Here is a 27021-nt window from a genome sequence, read left to right as displayed (position 1 = left end):
GCCCTAGAGCTGGCCTTTGCCTTCTGTGGTCTGGGGTTTATATCGGGCAGTCCATGGGGCTTCCCTGCTCCGGGGAGAGGCTGTCTCTCTCTGCAGCCACGCATTTGAAGAAGAAACCTTCTTCTCTGCTCTAGTGTCTAAAAGCATGTATATTTTTTTTTTTTGCCCTTTTTTCCCAAAGCAGCAGGAAATAACCTTAAGCCCTGGCCATCATTCCCTTTCCTAAGTATTCCATCCTGTGTTGTTGCTAAGTGCACGTTAGCTTCAAGGTTTGCTTTTGCTGTCATTTATGCTTCTGGTGCTTTTCTGTAGGGATCTGAAGAATAAGCTCAGTAAGAGAGGTGCTATATAAATCAAAATATTTTCTGTCCTCTCCTATTTCCACTAGTAAAATTTATATCTCTCTGCATTAGCCAACCTAAAGCTTATTTCAGGGAGCACTGACTTCAGTAGAGATCTTCATGCTGCTGTGAGCCACTGCTTCAGCATTTGCTTTTATGCAGGAAGCACTGTGAGGCCCCACTGCTGCCAGTCAAGGGCATCTGTAGTGCTTAGACATAGCTTAGGGCACTTCTGGATCTAAATGATAGTGGCGAGTCTTAGGCCCCATTATCCTATCTGCTCATCAGTCATATATATTCATATATGCATGTGTGTGTATGTGCGCGCACACACACACACGCAGAGGGAAAATTTGTAGGGTAAATTGAATTTATACTGGCTCTAATGATGTTTTTATGAATACAGATGACCAATACAAAATACAATGTCAAAACTAATCAACTCAGAAGGAGAGATTGAAGAGATAAATGAAATCTTTTTTTTTTCTGATCTTCTGTTCCATAACTGTTGGAGTATGGGAAAAGCCAATGGCTCTGGGGTGGAAAGCTGAAGGCGAGTTGATATGTGTCTGCCATTCAAGAATATAATCCTGTTAGTCAATGTAACTAAACCTTCTGGGAAATATGATCTAAATCTGAAGCACTTCCACATGGGCTTTAGTTTTTCTTCTAATTCTTCCATTGCTTCTTAATAACACCATTGCCTCCACTTAGCATTTATTTTCCCTAAGTATAGTAACTCTTTTAAAGGCAGGTGAAAACCTCATGATGAAACAGTGCAGAAAAATGCCCAAAGGTCTAAAGGGTAGCACACACAAAAAGAATATAAAATGACCAAATTCTCAGCCATAGCAATACTAGGTCCTGGTTTACACAAATTAGAACCCAGTCAATGAAGGATGGAAATACAGAAGACTGGAAATTACTATATTGTGATTTTAATCTTATGGAGCCACTCAAAGAGAACACAATGTAATGAACAAGAAATTGTGCATGAAAGCCAGCATTAAAAAACATAGTAAAGATTTATTTCTTAAATACTGAAGTAGTGAATTTATTTCTTGTTGTCTGTATCTCTAATTGATTTTCTGTCAAAAAGAATTTTAAATGAGTGTAAAGAATATTTAGAATTAATATTGAGAATCATGGGTTACCCTGATGTACACTAAATCCAATGCACCGAATTTTAAAGATTATTAGCTAGCCAACCTTAGGGAACTGACTCATTTTCCAAAGTCTGAGTGACTTAATGAATGTAGCAGTGAAGCATGTAGCATACTTTAATGTACTGATATGTGTATACCATTCATGTCTACTATATATGTATATCTTACTGCATTAGTCAGGTTTGGAGTTAGCAGAGAGACATAGTCACAGTCTCTGTGCATTTCCAGAATCAGTTTTTCTTTTAGTTGTGATCAGATACAATTTTATTCATTAGAATTATGAATGATAATCAACAGAGTAATTTCAAAAATATTGACGAATAGCTACATTTCTATATATTGCTATTGCCAGTGCCGTTGACTATCTCATGTAAGACATAATTATACATTTTAACAGGAAATCTCTTATAAATTTAATGTTTTCTGATAAAGACTGAAGGTCACAGAAATTCCACTTCCAAAAAATGACACAAAACTTTATTATCTGGTCCCATCGTTAGCCCTGTCAGTAGGATTTAGAGGAAGACATGGGTGCCATTCTGCTAAGCTCACACATATAGGCTGACTGTCTCTTTTTTAAAGCATAATGACAACATGTTCTCACTGATATCATTAAACAGGCATATGGGAAGCTATTAAGTAATGCTAAGGAGTTTGAACAACAGATAGAAGTTGCTCCAGTGCAACTGAGAACTCTTAATACCTTATAGTAGGACTCTGAAAATTCCAAGAAGAAACACATTTCAGCATTGAGATGCCCAAAAAATGAACATTAAAAAGCAGATGAACTTACAAGAACATATTAATTCTCATCTTTGGGAAGGGACTGAACATTATAGCATTTTTGTTCTGCCATTCCTGTCGACACTGGACCTAGTTTTGCGTGAACTCGAGGGATAGGTCTTTTAGGAGCTAAGAGCACCTTGCAGTGTGTGAAGTCATGCATTTGAATATTATAGGTTTCTATAATGGCAGGTAATCATTGGGGACCATCATGAGTGTAGAGGGAGAAGGAGGGCAGCAAGGGGAGCAATCAAGTTAAGCCGTTGCGTGCTTGGAGGCAGTTGAAGGAAGAGTTGACAACGTGCTAAAGGTGAACACAGCATCCTGAGAGTGCACTATATGGTCTGATCCGTCCAGGGAGAAGAAAGTCTTTTCTTTTTACCCAAAAGTGACCGGATTTACAGAAGAAACTATGTCTTTCTGTCCCAAGGCATACTCTGGTGTGCATTTGGGGTTTAATAGCGTTATGCATTTTAAGTTGAAAATAGAGAGCCAGTCATAGCCTCAACTTGAACAAACCAGGGACAAGACTCTTCTACATATCACAGCAAATATCCTTTGCTCATTCTGGATGCAAGTATTTTCCCCATTTTTCAGCAAAGTCCTTCTTAAAGGTTCATGGGAGTCGTGTGCATCATTTAAAAGGCAATTGTCAGGACTTATTAACAGGTACAATACGCAGCTTGTGCAATCATGTGATCCCTTTCTGCTTTTACGGATTTGTTCCCATTGTTGATTTTTGCACTTATTTGCAATCTTCTAGGGACGGAAGATGCACAGTGCACTTAGGATAGGGAGACCATGGGTGTGATAGGTGCCTTCCAGTGCTACTGTAGCACAAATAGCAGTAACAATAATCACCTTAGTGTATAGTGAGATAAACAGTTTAATGCTGTTTATCTCACTATACACTAAGCTTCATATACAAACTAAAGCTGTTCTGAGGTCTTTACAGAATAATGTACTGATGAATATTCCCACAAAACAAACTTTGTTTTAAAGGTCTTATTTCTTTGTATGTCAATCCACATAGAGTGCACTACAGTATGTCATTTCAATGATATACATGTTAAATGCAAAGAGGTACGTATTATAAAATGGACATTAAAATATGTCTACTTTCTACTTTTGAACAGGGAAGGACATGGTAAAATTTCCGTTTTTGCTGTCAAAATGGCCTTGGCAACTCTTTGTGGAGGAAAGATCATGGACAAATTAAGATGTAAGTCTTTTGGGTGACACTTTTTACCTGTTAATCATTGTTGTAGTTGGAGAGATAACAATACAAGTAGGAAAAGAGGGAATTAGGATTAGTTCTGTGGCTGGATTTGGGGTTTGCACTATATATATATCCAAGAAAAGCCTGCTAAATTTTTGACTAAACATCACACCAGACTTGATATTTTTGAAGCCAAATGGCATATACTGAGGTTCTGATTGATGGATTTGGGGGGGGGGGGGGCAGGGATGATTGAATTCAGAGTACAGATAAATGCCTCAAATGTTCAATGTCATGAAGCATCACTTAGAAATTTCTCCAGACTTTTTTTTAATAACATCTCTCTCATTTCACACTTAGAAGTACAATATATTTATGCAGTATTTATATTTCTTCCCATAGGGCACATAACAATTCCATCTATTTTGGAGAACAGATTTCTCATTTCTCAGTATTTATTTCCAGCTCCCAATAGCCAAGGCATCGTTTACTTGTAGCTGCAGTGACTTTCTGTTTAGTGCTATGATGTCTGTAGTTCAGGTCCAGAACACCATTTTCCAAATTTTTTGACCAAAGGAGTAATGTCAACCTTCAGTTTGCTCTGAGTCTTCTACCACAGCCAGAGAAAATTCAGTTTGCAAATTGTTGTGGATTAGAGTAGACAAGTAGAAATCCCAGGTGGTCATTTAGTCTTCCAGATTTGATGCCATTTTTTAATATACTATTTCTATGTAGAAACTCAAATACAGATTGAATATAAATTATATATTGAACACTGTTTGTTCCCTAGGCTGCTTTAAGAAGAGGAGCAGGGTCCATCCAGCAGAAGGCTGGAGTACAATGATTTTTCGGGTCAGCAGTCCCAGGGTCCTGTTGTCAGAAATTCCTTTCCAGGTTCCTGGAAATGAAGCAGCTGACGTGACAGCCTGAAAAATTATAAATGTTCCTTAATCTATCATCCCCTGCTAAGCTTAGGATAATTTTCAACAACAGGAAAAGTAAAGGCTGAGAAACATGCATCCCTGCAACAATAAAACTGTGATATTTTTATACATGAACAAAAAGGCAAAAAAGGGAGAAGAGTCCAAAGTAATGCATTTGAAAGACCTTCAGTGTTTTGTGTGTCCAAAACAATAACAATTGACTTAATGAACTCATTGTCAAGATTTAGATTTGACGTGGTAAGCTGGCAGTAAGCAAAAAGCTGATGTTGCGTATCTTGTCAAATTAGATCCTTCTTATCCGATTAAATTACTGCCTCATGCCATGCATCAGACTTCGCTTAAAAAAATGACCACACACAATGAACAAAAAAGCAGAAATATTTTAATATCAAAATCTGCTACATTTTTATATGTAAATCATTCTATTTGTTCTCTATTGAGAGGGGTTATAATTAAAGATGCAGTAATAGTGGAGGCTTCCATAAGCAGAACATGTTGTTTAGCACTTCAAATCTGATGATACTGAATTCAGAGCAAATCTGTAGCTCTCACTGAAGTTGCTGTGTCCTTTTATTTTCTTTCCCCCCCTCAGATATTTTCTCAATGATTTCTGACTCCAGTGGAGTGATGGTTTATGGCAGATACGACATGTTTCTGCGGGAAGTTCTCAAGCTGCCCACAGCTGTTTTCGAAGGACCTTCATTTGGTTATACTGAGCAATCAGCAAAATCCTGTTTCTCACAACAGGTAAATAAAGAGTGAGCATCCAAGACACAGGATCTCAATCACCACTCATCGGGCCAAGACTTTCTTCCTTTCTTACACACATGTGCATACTCACCCAGGAAAAGAATGGCTGGGTAAATTGGAGGTCTATTTCACTGATTTCTGGCACATAGGTTACATGCCTAAAATAGGAAACTAGTCTTTATAGATTCCCATATATAACCACAGAGGAGAGAGAAGCTTAGTCAAAAAATGATTCAGATCAGGATCTTAACTTACATGTTCCTAAATTAGTGAACCTGAGGAGCCTAACTTCCTAATTTAAGCACCTACGTTAGACACTTACATTTAGGTGATACAATTACCCAAAGACATGCAATCCTCCACTCCAGTTAGTTGGTTTTGCTATAAGCATATATGAGACTTTAACTTCTCCATATAGAGCTCAAATCCCAGTGAAAAATCAAACTACGTGTTTTCCAAGTGATGTTGTACGCACAGGAGAAGTTTACGAGTGAGAAGAGAATTGCCTTGAACCTTTATTGAAATTGGTTATTAGAAAATCCCTAGTCTCCTGCAGATACCATCAGTGAGATAGGGTCAGGAAAGCACTGTACTGATCCTACAGAAACTATGAGATTTTTCCACAACTCACCAGACTCTGTAGGTGCACTGAGTACAGTACATTGGCTGCCGCTAATAAATACCTAGCACTTCAAAAGATCCCATAATTGGGGCTGGTTTTCCACTTCTCCAATGGAGAAAGGGATAATTCCTCTGGCTCTTGCCACACATCACACTGTATAATTCCATAAATATAAAGAAAGGGAAGGTGCTGAAACTGGGGAAATGTTAGAAATAAAGTGGTATTTTTTTTCTCTTTATCCTTCTGTTCACTCACTGAGTACTGTTGAACAAATAAGTTGAATGGAACAGGAATAGTGTCATTTTCAGGCAAAATAGAGACTCATTTTTTGTTTTCCCTCAGTTTCATCCCTAATCAATAGACACTTCAGTCAACTGAAAGGCATTGTTGAATTTCATTTATTGAATCATCTCCCAAATCATTTTAAATGGTAATGTTTGCATATGCGTAGTCTCACAGGGGGAGTCTTAAGAGAGCACTTCATCTTATGTTGAAGAATTTACATAGTGAAGTGACTTTAGTAGTTTTGTGTTAAAATAATAAGAGTGCTCTTGCATGGCAACAGGGCATTCAAGCTTTGCATGTTGGACATGATATTATTAAAGGTGTACAAAGCAATTTGTTTTCTCAAAACAATGTCATTCAGGCCTCATTTTCTATCTCAGCAGCCATCAAAAATGGCACTTTCATTGACATTGCATCCAAATGAGTGGACCAGATGCGCTAAGGTACCTTAAAAAACAAAGTCTCTGAACAGGCAGGTTTAGTTCACAATCTCCACTCAAAGCTAATGAGAGTTAGTTCTGACTGATGTAGGTACACAGCAGATTCACAAAGCTGCAGGTTTGTATCTTAGGCAGACAAGTACTCTTGTAAATCTAGTCTAACATTTCACTTAAATTCACTTTATGTAATTCTCATGAAGCTCTCACTAGGAATAAACCAAAAGTTTTGAAATGAAACTCAAAACAACATATCCCTATGACACTGTGATAAATGATATTTACAATCTTACTCACAGTGTAGATCGTTCTTTCACTGTCTCATATTGCACTTAACATTATCAAAAGTTGATGCATTGGGATAAGTTTGGCAGTCTCTCTTGTTCTCAGTATGGATAACTTTTGCTTATCAGAAGCCTTTCAGCCCCCTAATACATAGATTCCTCAATTTCAGGAAAAGAAAAAATTATGGGAATGACCTTCTGCTCATGGTGTCAAATCCATTTCAGCTTGCATCTGAAAGGATTTTTCCTATTGCAGAAATGTTTTATTATTCCCCATTGTACTAGTTTGTTTGATCAAACCATGTATTTTCCTCCGTCTGTGAACCACTGCTAGATTGAATGTCTATTCAAAATAGAAACAACAGTGTTTCCTCATCAGCAAATTTATGGGGCAGAAATGCCAGAGCAAGTGACTTAATGTTTCAGAATACAAATCTGTGGCTCAAAAAGGAGTTTTATCACCACGACTTTCCCCCATAGGTAGGGTTAATGTGATGTTATACTGTATCTGTATTAAAAAGTGTTGTTATTATTATAAAAAACAATTTTTATTTCTCTTTTTTTATCCCGAACTAAAAGGATAGACACTAACTTCATTTTCTTAGCACTTGGCTAAGTGTTATTCCACAAACCTAGACTCCATCTGCATGTAGCGTATATTTAGAAAACAGCTTTCAGTTTCAACTTTCCCAGCAGCTGAAAAAAAAACTGCAGGAGAAAAATATGCCTTTTAAAACGTATGGAAATTGCTCTGCTAGTGTCCTTTTAAGGGACACTGCTCTCTCTGATCCATAAAATCAGTGACCACCAGAGGAGTTCAACCATAAAGCTGTCAGTGAAGCTAAGTTGTTTTATTTGGTACAAATCAGGTTTTAAATTGTAGCTGCATTCAAAAGCCCACTGCACTGTGGAAGAGCTGTTCTTGTCTCCCCATCTATTTGCTTGTTTAGACTGTCTGTGTGTTTGCTGCCAGCTTATCTGCCTTCAAGAGCAGAGGGAAGACTTAAGACTACTCAGCTTTACAGTATAGGGCACTGGAGGGCCTTGCTTTTCCTAGACTTCATTCTGCTTTTTCTCCTCCTGTTCTCAGTTCCATTGCAAACAGCACAGACATTTCCTAGTGGCATTGGTCAGCAAAGCCATGCCAAACATCCACAGCAGAGCTCCAAAAGGAAGATCGTTTTCTGTGAGCTGATGCTGATAGCATAGGATGCCTACTTGGGAAGTAGTTATCCAGTGTCCGTGAGTGGGAAGATCATTTATAAAACAAGCAGGTGGTAGCTGTTTGATTGGACTTTCATACTGCAGGTATTGTCAGAAAAGATGGTATTTCAGTGAGATGTAGAGCTTGTATTCTGGCTGTTTCTGTTTATTAAAGAGTCAAGACCATTTTCACAACTAGCCTGAAGTATTTCCTCTTCTCGTAGGGACAAATATCTTTATCTGTTTCCCAATATCTTGCAATATTTCAGCCCTGAGACTGTTACAGAGTGAGATGTTTTCCATTGATCACTTAGTGTATAACAGAAATAATGATTTTCTTTACCTCTGATGGCAATTGTATATAAATGCAGCACAGACACTCCATCTGGAAATCTCAGCTCTTAAAAGCATTCCACAACACACAGAGATGAGACATGTCATTGTGTAGCTGCTGTTTTGCTTCCTCATGGGGTAACCACAGTTCTTCAGCAAGTTAAAGCAGTAGTTTATGCAGATATGAAAATTTAGCAATCCCTTTGGATATGGGGATGCTACTTAAATATGCATGTCTATAAATTATATCTGCACGCATTCCCAACAGGGCTCAATATTTTTGCATCTTAATTTTATTTTAAAGTAAGTCTCAGTTGCTAATTTCTTAAAGACTCTCTATCCTTGACCACCCAGCGGGTGTGTACTTTAGCACACACTTAGGCAGTCAGTATACTACATAGGAAAAAGCAAGTATTTATGATGGAGATATCTCAGGCTGAAATATCGCCTATAGGTCTGAAAGAACAAATGAACTAAGATTTATGATGGCTTTCTCCAGATACCTAAGAAACTTTAGGCCCTAGATTACACTTTTTAAATCAACAGGGTTATTTTAGAGTTTAAATCTCTTTGAGAGATAAAGGGCCCTAGTTCTCTAAGTGCTTACAGGTGTGAAGAGTTTAGGAACAGTTGCAGTCCCTGAGTGTATGCAAACACAACATCCCACAGTCAGAGCTCATCCATAACTAGTTGCCATCACTCAACAGACTAAGCATAGTTTCTCAAATTACGGTAGCACAATTTCCTGTGATGGTCTGTCCTTACCTTGTATTTGTTTTGAAATTATACTCCCTTATCATTACCTTCTTTCATTTTCTTTCCTGGAGTACCATCAGTCATTTTCTGCAGTGACTCTTCATGTGAAAGTTGGTAATACATAGTGATACCCTACATGCACTTGTACTTGTTATGGGGTGCTCAAAACACATGAAAACATGAAGAGTTGAATGCCAACCTTATTCACAAAGCATCTTCAGGCAATGACTTTAGAAGACAGTCTTGAAGTGAGTGGGATCTAGGTGTTTCCAACCCAGCCTTGTGAAAAGGACTGCTAGTCAACAGTAGTATACATTGGAACTACTAAAAATAGTCCAGAAAAGCTGTGCTAGTATCACTCATTTTTAGCAAACCAGGGCTACAAGCAAAGTGTCTGGAACTTGCTCCCAAGTGTTATTGTAAGGACAAGATAAAATCATTTTGATATGTCTAATTACTGATTCTTTGTGCATGTTTGTTTGCTTGTTTGAGCAGAAAAAAGTCACATTAAACACTTTCTTGGATACTCTCATGTCTGATCCCCCGCCACAGTGTCTAGTGTGGTTACCACTTCTGCATCGACTGGCAAATGTTGAAAATGGTAAGTTAGAGCTGCTGCCAAAAAACAGTTACAAGAGTAAACTTTTGTGTGGTGATTTTCTCACTGTAGATGGTTTTGTAGGAGCTACTGTACTGTGTTGATTGATTCCATGTGCTATTTTTACAGTCACTGGTAAAATATTTAAAGAATCCCGTTGGTCATTTGGCCAGGAAGGTGGCTTGATTTTTGCTATGCTCAGGGAATTAACCTGATCATGTCCTCTCCTCCTGTTCTCTGGATAAGCAAAGAGAGATAGACCTTGATCCGTTCACACACTTATATTTGGTAAACTATCAAGGCCACAACTTTTATTAGCTATGACATACGGCAGCAGAGAAGGAACAGCTTGGAGTTTCCGTTCATGCAATATTCTTGGCAGGAGATGTCCAGTGCAACACAAAATACCAGCCAAAAGGTCCTTATGAAGGATCTCTTCCTAAACATACACTGCCAGACAATATACTCTGAAAAGGAAGTTCCAGATTTGTCCTTATCCTTCACGTGTGTGAAACAGGAGGATTCCTCTGTAATGTGTCTCTTTCTCCTTAAGTGTTATCTTTCCCCCAAATGAGTAGACCACAGATTTTAAGACAGGAGGGGACCATGAAGATCAACTCATTTGATTATTGCACAGTGCGTGTTGCATGTCCCTGGACAGTAACATCTTCCTCCATCTTCCAACTTCTTGAGCACCTGGTGAAAAAAGTACATAGACTCATAGGTGTAGTCCTCCAGCCAAAGCCTTCACATACTGTGTTTGTAGAAGGTGCTGCCACACCGAAAATGCAGGGGCAGAGCTAGAAAGCTTGTGCATCTCATCTCACTGTGTGCACCACCAAATTGCAGCCAACAAACTGCCCAGTTCCTTGTGTAGATCTGGAGGAGTTCTCCAGCTCCAGTGCAGCCAACTTCTGCTGTCCAGAAGGACCAGCATTGACAAATTAAAAAAAAAAAAAAAAAAAAAAAAAAAAAAAAAAAAAAAAAAAAAAAAAAAAAAAAGACAAGAAATGCCTTTTTACTATCTTATTATCTGGGTGTACTTATCACTAATGTTGCATTTCTTGCTCATGATCATCAGGAGGCAGTGATGCTGACAGTCATTATTCTACCACTTTAAATGTAAGAAAAGGAGTATTTTAAAATGGAAGAAGTTTATATAAAATTTTTAAAATATTAATTTAGCAAGATAAATAGATTTTTTTATAAACAATTTTACAGCCCAAAATTTTGCCTCAGAGGTTGTTGTGTAAGGGGCTTGTTGAATATTCCTGTGTTGTTGCTCCCTTGAAGGTTTACCTCCAGCAGCACTGAAGCTTTAGGATGTTGCAGGGTAAAAGAAGTGGGGGGGGAGAGGAAGGGCAAGAGGAATAGAAGATCACATATACTCATCCTCTTAGGCAGTAGAAGTATTTACACCATATTTCCAGCAAAAAAAATGGGGTCTGGTAGAAGGGGCAGTGTGCAGCCAGTTTTTGGTGATAAAAGGAGAAAGAGGAAGTCATATGTGTTCTTGTACCAAGTAAATCCCTCTTCCACTGGAAGGCACCAAGGTTGGTAAGGTGATGTTCTCAAATCCTTCTTGGCTACAGAGCCACTTATCTACCCCCACCTTCCTCAAGCTCTTCTCATCCATGCCTGTCCCTCACCAGCTTTGCACTGTTCCCCAGCCTAGAGCACTAACCCTTCCTGCTGTGAAATTCTGGCAAGGAATTAAAACCCTGATGCACTGATCCAAATCCTTCCAGACTGAACCTTACAACAGAAAAGCAGAAGGTGCCTGGGAACAAGGAGATGTTCAGTACCCCGTGGTAAATCGGGTACATGCTGTAGTGAGGAGAGAGGAACAGAAATAGCATTATTGCCAGGAAGGGGCTTCAGAATCTCTTGAGTAGTGCCTTAGTGTGCTCAGTGACTCGCATCCTTGTCACTGTCTGCTTCTGAGTGGGACAGAGAACAGGACCACACGGGTCCCTTTGATGGCCAGCTGTCCAAATCTGGGCATCCAAAGCCAGATTCAATGTGTTCAACTCCATATATAGGTACCTAAATGACACCAGATGTACAGATGAGACAGCAATAATTAAGAGACAGCGACATGCTTAAGTACACTTTCGTGCTTCCAGTAATTATACAGCTGAGTTTGACTTTTCCTCCAAGGTGCATCACTTTAGCTCCTCACAGCTGAGCAAAACATTTGTCTTCCCCCAGTATTATCGAACAGAATCACAGAACGGTCTGGGTTGGAAGGAACCTTAAATATCATTTAGTTCCCACCCCCCTGCCCCGGGCAGGGCCCCCTTCCCCCAGCCCAGGGTGCTCCCAGCCCCGTCCAACCTGGCCTTGAACCCTTCCAGGGAGGGGGCAGCCCCAGCTCCTCTGGGCACCCTGGGCCAGCACCTCACCCCCACACACACAGTAACACAGCTGAAGGGTGCAGTGAATTTTGCCACATATGAATTTCCTCTATCATATATTCTGTTAGACACTGAACACATTTTTTTGCTGCTGCGAGCAGGAGGTGCAGACATCAGCTCAGAAGTGATGAAGGATTTGGTGCCCGGTGTGGGAAGCGTCGCCCATGGAATTAGCACAGGTTGCTGGGCGGCTACTCGAGTTTTCACGGATCAAAGCTGTAGGCAGCATCCGACGCTGCAGATTGCTAGAAACGAAGAAGGGATTCACCCTTCAGTTCGGGCTCTGTCTGTAAACTTTTGCTGGGGGTTTCTCTGCTTTGGTTTATGGCTCGGCATTTCTCTCTCCTGCGCAGTCTTCCACCCCGTCGAGTGTTCCTACTGCCACAGCGAGAGCATGATGGGGTTTCGCTACCGCTGCCAGCAGTGTCACAATTACCAGCTCTGTCAGGACTGCTTCTGGAGGGGCCATGCCAGCGGTTCCCACAGCAACCAGCACCAAATGAAAGAGTACACGTCATGGGTAAGGGAAGGCTTGCGCCTCGCTGCAGACTGCTTTGCCCTCCGGCTGCCGGAGGAGCCCCCCGGCCGCATCTCCGGGCAGCCCTCCGGCACACGGAGGCCGGGAGCCAGGCTGCCGGTTCGGATTGGTGACCCTGTCAGGGAGGCTCCGGCCTTGGGAGCCGTCGGGAGAGCACGGAGGCGGGAATGGTCTTTTCTGGGTGAGGATCTGGGGCGCCTGTGACAGTGCGTGCGGCGGGGAGGGCGGCGCAGGAGGGGCTGGCAGCAGGGCACCAGGCTCGTGGCAGCTTTTCCCATTCCCACAGGAATCATGGTAAAATCGTCGTTGGCTTGCTCTGTTTGGCTACGTGTAAATGAAATGATGAATACTTAAACGCTCGTTCATCAATATTTTCAGCTGAGTGGCTGCAGCATATGTGTGGCATTTGGGATGGTCCTGGCGCTGTAGATTTGAGCATGGTCACAGGCTTAGATCCACAGTTGTGTTTACCGTAGGGAAAAACACACTTCAATCTTTTCATTATTAAGCAAAAAAATTCAGTGCTTTTTCTAACCTGAAAGAGAAGTATCAACAGCTACATTAATCTTCTCTGAAGGGCATCAGACCTGGGGGCTAAGCTCTCCATGGACTGGAGCAAAGCTCCAACCGAAGCCCTTGGTCACAGAGCATCCCAACCCTTAAGGGTTCAAATCCAGAGATCAGCAGAAAAATCCTACCTAATCTCAAATATTACAAAAGTATGTTGTTAACAAAAAAAAAAAAAAAAAGAAAATTATGCATACAGCAACAACTCACGTTTGTACAGCACTTTGTATTTTTCAACAAAAGTTCTGAAGTCTACCACTTCTAAAATGTCTGGTTTTCTGTTGATGGAGCAGGTGAGGGTTAAATTTGACATGGTTTGCTCTGTATGCCAGTCACACGGCCCTGCACTTCATCCCGGCAGGTCTGGATCTGTAATTGTTTTTATGGGTCCTAATTGCTGTTTGTTGCATAGACAAGAATTAATGGCTAGAGTTTAGTCTCTGAATAGGAGAGTGCCACTACATAACTCTGACTCCATTCCTAACAGCAATTTGTGCTATAAAATAATTTTTTGCCGTAGCCAGGGAGCTTTAATTATGGGTAGGAAGTAACTGGAAAACTTTAGATTTCTGCTCAGCAGAAGACAAAAATGTGACTACATGCCTAGCGGTTTCAAATGTTGCCTTGTCAGAAACAACTGTTTTGCTTCAAGTTTGAAATTGCCTTTCTGTAATATTCATTAGCATTTATTCAAACCTGGCTAGCATTCTCCATAATGCATCTTTATTGAGCTCCACAGGCAGATTAAAGGTGTTCATGGGTGCTGTGGAACTCAACTGTTCTCAATTCAGAGTGAAATGGCATTTATAATGAAAAAGCCTGAATTTTACATATTTAGGTTGGATTTCTGTAGTAGAAATATTTCATTATCATCTTGATGACAGTGATAAGTCGATGCAAGACATGTGTGCACAGATGCAATACCATTCCTGTTAAGTTCCAAAATGGTTTTAAAATTTCAGCATGTAAAGCTGTGTTTTGGGGGTAGAGACAGTGTAAGGATCCCTACCCCTGTTTTACTGGCAGAAAAGATGAATCACAGAGAGGTGGATTAGATTCCCTGAGAATCTCTCAGACAGCCTAAAAGACACCCTAGATCTCCAAGCCCTTCCTTAAAAAAGCGTTCAACTGTAAAGAGTGTCCAGACAAAACTAGAAAGCAGAATTTTTTTTTTTTTTTTTTTCCTAGACTCACTGAATGGGATTCTAGAGTGAAAAGCATGCTTCTTGTGCCAAGCCTCCCAATCTTTTGGTGACGGTGACAGTAGGCCAGCCACTTCTGGCACACTGTCACCATGGTGGGGCAATTCCCGCCATGCACGTGTCTCAGATTTCCCGTTCCCTGGTGTGGCAGGGGCTGCAGCAGCCATGGGAGGTGGAAGAGGAGCTTTATAACAGCAGCTAAACAGTACAGGGTGCTGGAGCTGAGGAGGGAAATACTAGCAAGGAGAAAGAATATAGCAGCCTTGTGCCTGGCCCACAACTAGGAAGGAAACAGTGTCCCGTAGAGTGTATCTGTATGGACAGACATACACAGGTTTGTTCTGCTTGCACTCCCAAGACGGTGAGGTACGAGCCAGCCCCCATCCAGGCAGCTCTTAGCTTCGTGCTGTCCTTCATTTAATGCTACCTGAGTGCAGCATTGCAAAAAAGCCATGGCAGCTGCATCTGTCCATATAGATTTACCTTCCAAGTACCCTCTAAAGGCCCTTGAAGGTAAGAGTAGTCATTCCCCCAAACTGAGCAGCCTTTGCCTTACCAGACACTCGGGGTGGGAGGGAGGCAAGAGGGATGTCAGTCGATACGTGTGTAAGCCGTGGAGCTTCCTGTTGTTTTGTGCTTCTTATAGCAGAAACAGTATGCACCTTACTTGTCCAGATTCTCTACCACCTCTACCTTCCTTGTTCCTCCCAGAAATCACCTGCTAAGAAGCTAACTAATGCACTTAGCAAGTCTTTAAGCTGTGCTTCCAGCCGTGAACCTTTGCACCCAATGTTCCCTGACCAGCCTGAAAAACCTCTAAACCTGGCTCATATTGTGTAAGTATCTGTGTGCTGTAGAGAAAATAAGCTTTGCTGTAGGAATTGCTTTCACCAAGTGTAGATACTATAGCTCTGAACAAAACAGGAGGCAGCTGTGGCCAATCAGGCTCAATGCATCACAAGTGTGAATTTGCTGATAGGTGTGTTTCCTATAAAAATGTTCTTCTGGTGTGACTTCACTTGAGAAGTTAGTGGGATATGTGCATGTAACCAAGTACTGGGACACAATGTTGTTATGTCCCCCTTCTCCTCAAGAGATATCCATACAATTTCATAAAGTTTCAGCACTCGGGAATGTGTTCATGCTGAGAACGTTAGTTTTGTCATCTAGAGATTCTCAACGTCAGTGTATCACAGGTATGTCTTGACACAGGGCACCAGACAAAAGTGAAATTTGACCAGTTTTGTTGAAATCAGTGTCAGAGTTCTCGCTGACTTTAGTGGAGCTGTGGCTTCACCCAGCCCTGAAGCTATGAGTCTAGGAAGCGTGTCTTTAATTGCCAAGTCACTTGAAGAGAGTCTCTTATATTTACATTTATGATATTTTGGGAAAGCAGGTTTATTTTTTTGGTTTAGTAGTTTGTGTCACTACTTTTTCTCTGCAGGAGTCAAGAAACTCAAAGCAGGGAGGAAATATATTTGTGCAGAGCTGGGGAATTATCACTTTGGATTTTTTTTTTTTTTTCTAAAGCATGTCCACCATCCATAGTGGCAGTTGCTTATATTTTCTCATTTATCAGTTTGTTTCCTTTGCTTCCTGAGTCCTTAAAAAGTTAAATTTACCATAGAATTCAGGAAAAATCAAGACATTGGTTGGAAGAAATTTACAAAGAAATTAACTTGGAAAAATTATCCAAAAATACTGCCTTTAAAGTCTTTCCTTTATTTTGATGTATTTCTTAAGAAAATAACTTTCTTAACCATCTTGCCAGGGGCCCTGACTGAAGCATTTCGGGCAGCAGCCATTAAGGTTGTATTTGCATGCTGCATATCCCCACTACTGGCTGCTGGAACTATTCCAGTCTGTAACTGTTACACCTATCTGCTTTTGTCAGTACTGAATGTTTGTATGTAGCATCTTTAAGGACAAGTGTACACTGGCTACTGTGGGCTGTGCAGCGCCTGGGAAGTTCACCTAATCTACCTGACATTTTAAGGCTAAATCGTGCTGATGGTCCTCCTCGTGTGGTGGTAGCAGGACTTTTTCGAGGTGTAAAAGAGTGCTCTGCTCTTCAGACAGAAGGTGCCTCTGGTAGATACATAGTGCCAAATCCCTGTTAGGCTTGACTGTCAGTTAAAACCCCTGCGCCTCCTCATTGAGGTGTAACGGGGAGGATGTTGTTCTCTGGAAGAAATCATCGGGAGCTGAATCTACTGAACTACCCCACCGCTGTGCGTGGTATAAAAGCCTGACTGCTGGCAAGTCAGGGATCATTTCACAGGGCGGATCTTGGCCATCCTTAAGAGAAATGGAAAGAGATCAGGGAGCATGAAACTGAAAGAGAAGCCTCTGTTCCCTGTTGGCTTGAGGCCCTCGAATGCCTGGGAATATGTCAGAAGACAACAGGTAGTGAAAAACTGGGCTACTGTGAATAGATTAAACGCATTTAGTCAAGGCAAGGGGAAGGTACCATAATTGAGTAGGATCTGTTCCAAATCTTTGCTGTGAAATTAACACCTTTTCTTCTTCTTAACTATACAGACATAATTTAGAGTGATTGGATCTGAGAACGAACAACCATCTATTTTGTTTTATGATAGAGTTTCTCTTTATTCATAGATGAAGGCAATATAACTTGGCAATATATATTGGCTATAATGATACATGAGTGAAAAACCTGTAAGTTGTGGAGGTAGCATGATCTACAGCATAACTCACATAAATTAGCTGAGGGGAGATATGCTACAGTGCCTCATTGAGAATATCTTCTCGCTGATGTGATTTTTATTTTTAAACATAATGGAAGTTGAGAGAAACAGCTCTGGGCAGGAATCCAGGCAAACAGGGTTTTATGTGTGCATTAAATGGAAGAATTTTGGCAACAAAACAGTATTCTTTTCTTAGCTTATAGCTTAAATGGGGACAAGTACTCTCTGCATTACTAGACAGCCTTTGCTTTCCATTGTTCTTCCACCTTTGAGTGGTACCAGACAGAAAGACTGCATGTTTTTTTTCTTTTACTGGTGGCACACAAAATTTTCAATTAAGCAAGAAACACATCTAAGGCTCATCTAGAGAGAAGCAGTTATCAAGACCTCATTAACCTGATGGAGAGACTCCCTCCACCAATGGAGGGTTCATTTTTTCCTTTCTATACACAAAAGTGGCAACAAAAACAAAACACCAGACTGCAGAGATGACAAATGGTGCAGCCAGTGCATCATGGAGTTATTTTTCGAACGCGTTCTGCACTGGCCTGACTTCGTTTCCATCTAAGCCTGTGGGAGCATTATTTTTGACATCAGTGTGAAGAGGTTAGACCAGCATGGAGCACTTTGGAAAATTCCTCTTATTTAATTTGGTTTATTACTGTGGATATGTGTTATGCTATAACATGCATTTATTACATAGCCTATTAAGAGCTTTCTGCCTCCTTGAGGAAAGTTGATTGAGTATCATCAGCTCACTTTTATCGGAAAGCTTAATCACTCACTTCTAGAAGTTTAGAAATAACCTCAGAAAGATATACATTTATAATCAGTAGCTGAGTTCTCCTTTGCTTTACCATAAAGTCTGCTGTTCTTGTCTTATCACATCACACGACTGCATATGTGTGTTTGAACATCCAGTTGATGCTCAAGCTTTAACCTGAGGAATGTGACAGTGGGCATCAGCCTTTAAGAAACTTGCCTTGGGAAAGCTCAGATGAGTTTAATACAATTTTCTTCATATAGGAATTGACAAACTAATGCCAATCATAAAACCTTAGCAAAGCCTTGGAGTTCATAGACATTTGTACACAAGAGTAATTCTGCATATGTAAACAGATCGATGACCTTTTAAGTGTGGAGGCTGTCATGATTTTTGCAGAATCAGGGTCATAAGAGTGGAGTATGTCCAATGCACTACTTAGCCCACATGCGTATTAAACTGACAATTTAATTAATGATCTTTTTTCCATTTCATTTTGGCTGCAAAAGAGATACTTGGTGAGTATTGTTCTTCTTTAGTACATTTACTGGAGGAAGAAGCTTTGAAAAAATGTGATAATCTCATTACTACCAATCCTGAACTTTTTATCAGACTCCAGAGCCAAATAAATAATTGGATTTGAATACAGACAGAGTGGAAGGGAAGAGCTCTTTCGGGGGTTAGAAGCTTTCTCTTCCACCCCTATTTTGAGATAAAGCTTAGAGAAGACATTAACCTGAAGTGTGTATGTGGTGATCTGCTGAAGTCCATGGGTGCCCACTTCCTACTCTGTCAGTAGAGGTGGACTGGGTGCAAGGCAAAGCAGAGCCCAACCTCTGCCAAGGGGGGAGCACTCCTCCGGCCTCCTTCTCTGGGACACTGTTGAGAACCAGCCTCTCCTCCCCTCTCCTTTGCTGTTTAGGACTCCACAGCCCAAGGTTGGACCCATCTTTCAGAAACCCCGGCCTGTGCCCAATTAGTTTTTGCGTGTGTTCACTGAACAGTGATTACATTGAGAAAACGAAAAATGCCATAGCCACATGTAGTTGGTGTGAACTATTTCTCCAACATCAATTACCAGTTTACAATTCCCAGGCAACAAAATACCGGTTGCTTACCTATTAAATAAATTTCGTTTCTGAGTATTCTCTCAAATAATATTTTCAAAACTCTGTATTTCAAGACTCGTACCACAATGACCTTTCCAGGGGATTGGCTCTGATCATGGCCTCATCCAAGCTCTTCCTAGCTCTGATGGAGTCCATGAGAAGTAATATTAAAGACTTCTCCACGAGTACATATAGCACAAAGTGCTGCTTCTCAAATTCGTGACTGACCAGAACTTCAGTTTTTCACATGGGTCTGCAGATGCAGGGTTAGGCTAAAACTATATTTTCATATAAATAACATGCCAAATCCTACATCTTTCTGTTCCCAGTTTTAAACTTCTTAAAATCAGTGTGATATTCTCATGCTGAGAAATCCATTTGGACTTGTCAAAGACAAGTTTTCTAGTAGTTGTGCTCGCTTTCTAATAGTTCTAAATTAAGAAAGAAAACATACAGTAATAGTTTGCTTCTGTGCAGAACTGTCTGTCTTCATTTCTTACAAATGGTTTGGATGACCAGTTGTCTTGCACAGTTGAAGCCCAGAGAATATTTTACAGGTGGCTACTATATATGTTGATTTGCACATCAGCATTCAGAAAGCAAGACAGAGCTCAAAGGGGATATCAACCAACTTGAAATCTGGACAATTTGAAGTCTGAATTATATATAGCTTCAGGTTCTGTTCATACCTGATTGAAAACTCTGTGATTTCAATAACATATTTTTTAGTTTTTCCAGAAAGCTGATATCTTTTGCCTAATGTTGCATAAGAAGTCCATTAAGAAGAGGAAATTTCTCCTTAATGGATACAGAACAAAAAAATTATGCACAAAATATTTTTTAAGGGTAGACAATAAAAGAAAGAGGAAATATTCCTTCTCATTTCATTTTTAGTAAGAGCAGGAAATAAAGAATGTAATAATAAAACTGTTGTTATTAATGGGTCCTCTTAAACCAGATACTTATTTTAAATTTTTATTTGGGGGTTTGATGTGCCAACTGAAAAGCTTTGCAGTCAAGTCAGTTTAGTTCTACATGTATTTTATGGGACACTGAGGGCTGTGAGTCGCTATGTAGTTAGGTAGCACGGCGTTTAGTGCCAGGGGTAACCCCAGGAAAAGCTGTGCAATTTCCTGGCAGTTACCCCCTGCCAACACCCGTGCTGCCACAGCGAACCTGCTACCAGGGCTCAGCCTAGCTGGTTGAAAGCAGTGACTGCACCATGGACTGCAGGCTCTGGAAAGAAAAAATGGCATAGCGGTTATTTTGCCAAAGCAGGAAAAAAAAATCAAGCAGGTTGCTTAAAACTCGCCTCAGCACACACAAAAGCACTGTTTCTCTCCAGGCCTAAATAACACTGTGTTTTTAACGACTCCAGATTAAAAACCCAGTGTCTTTAATTTGGAACTATTGCTACTTAAAGCAGAAGATGCTAGTAGTAATGTTACTTTAACAAGAAGCTCATTTAATTCTCTCTAAATACTGTTGCTGATGAGTTTTCTTTTTTGCAAAATTAATGCAACTGGATATTTTGCCACTTTCTAGGCCTCCCCGACCTGTAACCAGCATGAACGACACACTCTTCTCCCACTCTGTTCCCTCAGGAAGTCCTTTTGCAAACAGAAGGTGAGTTCTTGTCCTAATTTATGTTAAACCATTATGTGAGATTGGTAGGGGGTTAAATTTTCAATTCTCCCTCAGAAAAAAACAAACCCATTATGAAATTAACAGACATGAGCAGAGAAATGCCTTGGTTATTTTGGGCTGATACCGAAATATCTGGATGAAGAGCTGGAGTTAGGGCACCCCAAGCTCCTCACAACAGAGCCCAGAACTTTGGTTCTCATTTGAACCATTATGTCACTCTACATGTGCTCACATGCAACCTGAAAACGAGCTGTTGGTGAGAAACCATTTTGTAGCAGCACTGTGGGAACACAAACTGGGACATGCCGTTGGCTACTGGGAATGCCTGCATCGTACTGCAAGATACGATATAAACAAAGACAAAATGTGTTCATTCTTGCAAGACAGAGCAAAACATCCGTGCTCCTGTTAAACCATTCAGATTTTCATTAAGGCTACAAGAGAGAAAGAGTAGTCTTGGCATACGGTGACCCTTCAGCCACCATACCAGAAAAGAGTGGTTAGAAACATTAATCCCAAAGAGAAGGTGCTTGCATCTGAGAGTGCATTTTGGCTCATGCAGCCAAAATATGTGTGTAGCGTTTGCTAGCTGTTTCACCCGATCTGTGTAAGCCTACCAACGCATATAGATGAGAAGGTGGCAGGAAAAAAAAAATAAATAAATAAAGATCCTGCTCTACTGGGGAAGATGAGTGATGTGTCTTCCTTGGGTGCATTTTAATGCTTGGTTCCTGCTGTACGTGTCAGTGCTTCAGCGTTCCTGAATAACCAAACACAATCTCTGAGTATGCATGGCTACATTTTGTAACACCAGAAACAAATCCACAGTGTACCACACTGCGGTGTCAGAGTAAGTATGGTTTACTACTACTACTCTGATTTATGAACTTTTCTACCAGGAGCTATAAACAGTAAGCTCTTGGTGTTATTTTAGTGCAAGTAGCTGCTGTGTGTGACTGCAATGCCTTTCGAAAGCCAGCCCCAGAGCAGCCCACAAGATCAGATCTGCTGCCTGTACAAACAGAGTGCAAATGCATATTCATTTCTGCTGTTGGAGTATATGGAATTGTATGTGCCAGGGCAAGGCAGGATAATCTGTTTCTGGCATCTGCAGGACAGGTCATGAAGAGCAATGCTCTTTATGAGTGTAGCTGTTGCTTCTGTTTATCACCAAGAAGTCCCTGTGCTCATTCAACAAAAGTATGCTTTGCCATTTAGGCCAGGGACCTGCAGTAATAATCACAGCACTAGCTACTGTGCTGCTTGTTTTTCTTTACATATGAAAAGATCCTGATTATTTTACTTTTAGGTTCTTTAGTAATTCAGCTGACTGTCTTCAACTATCAGGATTAAGCGTATATGATCCGTGGGCCATTCGAATTCCTGTTCTCCTAGAGGAAGGATTCCTTGATGGAGAATCCCCTGAAGGCAGGAGACAATAAAACCCTCACAACCATAGGTACCCAGACTTACTTAGAAGTGGATATGACATCCTTACACAGCAAAAAGTTTCCATGATGCAGCAGTCAGTTTTAGAGTTAACAGTACACTGATATGTCAATATACCAGCAGTGTCATTGCTTTGAAGCTATTGTAACTTTTTTTTTTCAGTAACCTAGCAGGGTTTTTAAGTGTTTGACAGTTTATCCTCATTATTTTTATTTTCCACTCTTATAAATTTAATTTGCACTTTTTTATTCAAAAAACAAAGGAAAAAAGCATCCTACCAGCTGTCAAGTCAGTATCCTTTCTAAACGGTTACCAATTGCGTTTGTTGTCATGAACCCACTCTGAACACGCTGGTTTCTGTGTATACTTCTTGGGGTATTAACAAGGTTTCGTTGTTTGAATCATTCAGGTTACTTGAGGGTATAAATGCAGCCAGTCCTGTGGCTGATGAGCATTCTCTTATAAGGCTGTATGTAAATCAGCTTCACAACAATTCACGGTCAGTATGAGAGCACTAACCCACTAATTGCCGTAGTTCTGTAGCTCATGCACTAGATCATTAGCAATTCTGCTAAACTACTAAAAAGATATTCTTTAAGGAAGGCTGCGGTGGGCTAGAGGTTTTCTGTGGCTCTAATTAGTCTTTTGAATAGACTTCCTGCTGGCTCTGAGCTTTGCCAACTTCTTTTGCTTCTGCACAGCACAAATTTTCATTCTACCCTTTCACGTAGGATTAATATTAATGTATCTGAATTTGGAAGCATTGTTCTGAAAACAAAAAAAAAATACACCTTTATGGTTTCATCATCAATATATGACTTGCCTGATGCATTCTTGACCAAGGAACAAAGAGGCTTGCACAAGAGCCTGGAAACGACTCCAGGTTTCACAGACAGCCTCCTCTTCCTCTTCCATGGCTCTCGCTGCTGGTGGTTACTGTTCTGCAGTTAGTGCTGCTTGATAATAACCTTCCCCAGACCCTTTTGCTTTGCTTTACAAAATGGCCACAGAAGAGGTGGATCTAAATCCTACTGAAGCTGATGAAGACTTCCCATTTATGTAGCGAGCGTTGGATTTGGACTGATGCCTCTGGTTGCTGCACCCATTTTTCCATCATTCCCTCTCATCTTAGTGACCTCAAGGAAGACCCTGTTTAATTCTGCATAAAAGAAATACGCCAGTGGATAAGAACAGTTTCCGCAATTTTTTTTTTTTTTACTGTGGAGTATAGTGACCTTTCTTTTTTTCTTTTTTGATTAATCCATGAGCATTAGCCGTAATTCAGTAAGAAAGTACTGAGACCAAGGTACTTTTCTGCTAAATGCCAAGTTCTTCAATCTGTATTAGACTAGTCACAGTATCTTCATTCATTCTTTTAGGTTTTACTATTATTATTGCCCTGGGAAAATCAGGCCTCATTAGTGGAAGCTCATCCTCTCATACATCAAAGAAACAGATTATGGCAGCTCTGTTTGCAGTTGTGCTGATTTTATATTAAATGGTCTGTGATTCATATTCTAATAAAAATTGTACAAACTCAGGGTAAAATTTCTAGTTGAACTTAAGCAATGCTAAAAGCTCTGCTGGCTGTGTTTTCACTGTGGATAACTTACGGTTACTTTAATTTGTGTTACAATCTAGTCCGGAGGTTTCAGATAGCTTTAAAGAAAGTTTTTGTGCAATTACAATGTTTATGCAGAGGAGAATTGGCACAGACTGTCATTTGTAGCATTCCCATGTGGTTTTTTTTTCAGCTAGTTGTATTCGCATAAGAACATAACCATTTGCAACCAGTTTCTCTCTGTAGCAGGAAATGCTGAATTCAGCACAGCAAGTCATTCTGATGCTGGAAATGGATGTGGTCTCATAAGTTCAGCAAAATATCATCTTCATTTCTGGATTCATGGGTGAAAAAGGGAAATTAACTAGGAAGAAGAAAAATCTCATTAAAGGAGAAATATTTAATAACTAGTAAATACAATGACAAATTGTGGGCAACAACTGAAAGGAGATTGAACATTATATGTTCTTTGCAGTTTAATTGCATCTGAAGCATTGATTTTGGATGGGTATGCAATTATTCCAAAGCTCAGAGGAGGTCAGATTCAGGCTTTCCCTGAGATGCTTCTTAGTTTCTTTAAGCCATTGCAGAATCAAAATCCCTTAAAATTTCTCTGCTTGCTTTGCTTAGTTTGAGCCACCATGTCCATAAGAAAGCTTTCATGAGGAGGTCGGCATAAAAATTACAAGCACCTTTCTTCTAAATATATACAGCGTGCAAATTGATATCAACAGTATGCTCTGTACCGCTTAAGAACAACTTTAAAGCACTCAGAAAAGAAGAAACAAAAAAATCTGTGATCTTCTCCCAAATACCAAATCACAGTAATCTGCTGTGTTGACTGGTAGTATGTGATTAAAACCACAAGTCCCATAACTTTTTTACTGTAGCTAATATTCAGGTTTTCATCCCACATTTGTTTTTGTGATCTTCAATTACCTAAAGGGCAGCAGAACAAGGGAATATTGCTGCAGAGTAGGTAATGCCCTTGCAAAACCAGTGAATTGGATATGTTCTGGCAAAACAGGTAACTTGGGCATTATAGAAACTTCTGTCCAGTCAAGAGGAATAACTCTATACCCTGAATTAATGTTTTCTTCCTTATTTGGATTCTTTTGTTCCCAAGCTGCAGTCTGCCAGTTCTGCCTTAAAGTACATAGCTACCATAGTGATGGATATGATCTCTTTCTTAATAAATGTCTTCTTTCAGCTATCAAATTATAGGGCTACGGTGCGATAAGGTGAAACAGAACATTTTGTCTTGCATTTTTCTGTCCCCTGCCCCCCCCCACCCCCCCCACTAAAACATTTAGTTCTTCTAAAGGAGTAATAAACTGGAATAAATGGAGTGATGCAGCACATTCTGTTGAACTTGAAATTACTTGGCAATTCTGTGGTAGATAGAAAGAATGCACTGTGGTATCAAATGCCCACAGCCCCATAGCCAAGGAGAAATTGAGTCTTATTTAATGCTGAGTCAGAGTAGCTGGTGCCTTTCTTGAACTCCACATAAAAGCAAAAAGTAATTTGATATTCTACCTGGGCATAACAAGAAATTAGGCCAGATTTCTGGACAACAGCTGGCTTTGGAGCAAAACATGCTGTTGTCCATGTTTCTTTCTCTAAGGAGTGTGGTAGTCTTGAACTGCATGTTGCCTTTGTATGTCGTTTTCAGAACAAGATAAAAATCTTCCTTATTTCATCAGTAATATTCTACCTGCTAAAGGAAAGGCTTATGTGTCTGCTTGTTTGGTAGCCACTAAAGAGTATAACATTTACACCAATATTGTTAGGTCTACATCTTTGTAGACATCTGCTCAGAGTTGGAGGTTTTGTCTCTTAGTTTGAGTGGGGAAGCATTCTTTGGCATCTTACAAAATGTTCCAATTTAACAGGAATACATCTTTAAAATATATGTTCCACTTGGTAGGACCCAGAGAAACCCACTGTGGCCAAAACAACCTCTGAAGTATTAGCTGTATTTTGGGAAATATGTGGAGGATGTAGGAAGAGGTGGAAGAACAAGAAGGACAAATGTCAGCTTTTCCAAATTAAAAAAGGTTGAAGGCAGAAACAGAGACAAAGATCGAAGGGATTATACAAGAGACAGCCTAACCTTGGTATCCAAAGATACTGGAATTATGAAGGATTTAGTAAGCACCTGGAGGATAATAAACCAATGAGAAGTAACCACCGTGGATTTGTCAAGAACAAATTATGTCAAATGGAACTAATTTATTTCATTGACTGGATAAGCAGTCCAGTGAGTGAAAAAGAAGCAGCAGATACGATACAGGTTGACCTTAAGAGGACTTTTGATATAGTCCCAGACAACACAGAAGTACCAAAGGAAATATGGACTAGGGGAAATCAGTATAAGAGCAAGACTGAAAATCAGTAATTACATTTTCAAAAGTTTGCTGTCATTCTAGGAGGAGGATATATCAGCTGGGATTCTTGAAGGCTATCCTACGACAGAAACTGTGCACTATTTCTTGTAATGACCTAGCGGGAGCAATAGAGTGAGTGCATGCAATTTGAAGATGGTACAAAGGTTGAAGTAGTTATGGGAAGGAGTGCTTGGAGAACAGTTTCTAAATTAAAAAATTAGCTTAGTTGCAATGATAGTAATTGATGTCCACATGATCTGAAATCAGTTAGAGGAAACGCAGTAATTACAAGTGAAAAGTGCTGTAGCAAGGAAGCAAATAATCAGATAAAAGATGGAACATAATTGGATGGACAGAAGTATTTTAACAGAGGACCTAGCAGTTGCAGTGAACCACAAACTAATTGAAGTCAGCAATATGATTGTTAGATCGCATCTGACCCTGGGACATCACGTGGAAAGCCATTAAAACTCATTTCCTGGAGAAGGAGACATCTGCCTGGAGGTCTGCACCCAGTGTAGGGCAACAGCACAGGAACAAATATGCTAAGCAGCATGACAGAGTCCAGAGAAGACACCCAGACATCAGAAAAGCTTAGAAAACATAGCTCGTAAGAAGAGGTTGGAAGATGCAAGCTTGCTTAATCAACGAAGAAGGAAATGGATATTGATAGACATGATACCAGTTGCTCAATGAGTAACGTTTGCTTACCTGTCCCTCCACCCTCATTATGTTGCTTCTGGAACACACGAGAGGAGAACTTATGGTTGGTAGAGGGGGCATCACACTGCACTGTTAGAAGGCAAAGCACAACATCTGCCCTGGGGTCTTTGGTCTCCCATTGTGGCAATATGCTTATCTTTCCTTTAAGAACCAAAAGCTGCATTTTTGGCTGAAATGGCACAAAATGGCACACCCTATAGCCCCTGAACGCATTTTCCTTCTGTAA

At 40.3% G+C, this 27021-nt stretch overlaps 1 protein-coding gene across 14 annotated transcripts in view; it reads left to right on the top strand.

Annotated features, from left to right (window-relative positions):
* DTNA (dystrobrevin alpha) overlaps positions 1–27021 on the top strand; it is a 235224-nt gene that overhangs the window by 168164 nt on the left and 40039 nt on the right. For 6 of the 14 annotated variants that reach the window (XM_042797867.1, XM_042797868.1, XM_033001153.2 and 3 more), the window contains 7 exons: positions 3427–3512; positions 5046–5200; positions 9619–9724; positions 12492–12658; positions 15157–15281; positions 18426–18434; positions 20571–20651. In XM_042797867.1, coding sequence (XP_042653801.1) covers positions 3427–3512; positions 5046–5200; positions 9619–9724; positions 12492–12658; positions 15157–15281; positions 18426–18434; positions 20571–20651 — 729 coding nt within the window. Of the gene's footprint in view, positions 1–3426; positions 3513–5045; positions 5201–9618; positions 9725–12491; positions 12659–15156; positions 15282–18425; positions 18435–20570; positions 20652–22530; positions 22621–27021 lie in introns of all 14 variants that reach the window. The other 8 variants (XM_033001162.2, XM_042797865.1, XM_033001156.2 and 5 more) reach the window with 3 other exon arrangements.

The sequence above is a fragment of the Tyto alba genome, unplaced genomic scaffold, assembly GCF_018691265.1.
Source record: "Tyto alba isolate M040663 unplaced genomic scaffold, T.alba_DEE_v4.0 Super-Scaffold_27, whole genome shotgun sequence".
In the NCBI taxonomy this organism is placed as follows: domain Eukaryota; kingdom Metazoa; phylum Chordata; class Aves; order Strigiformes; family Tytonidae; genus Tyto; species Tyto alba.
Note: the sequence above shows the minus strand (reverse complement) of the source record. Positions and strands in the feature narration are given on the sequence as shown.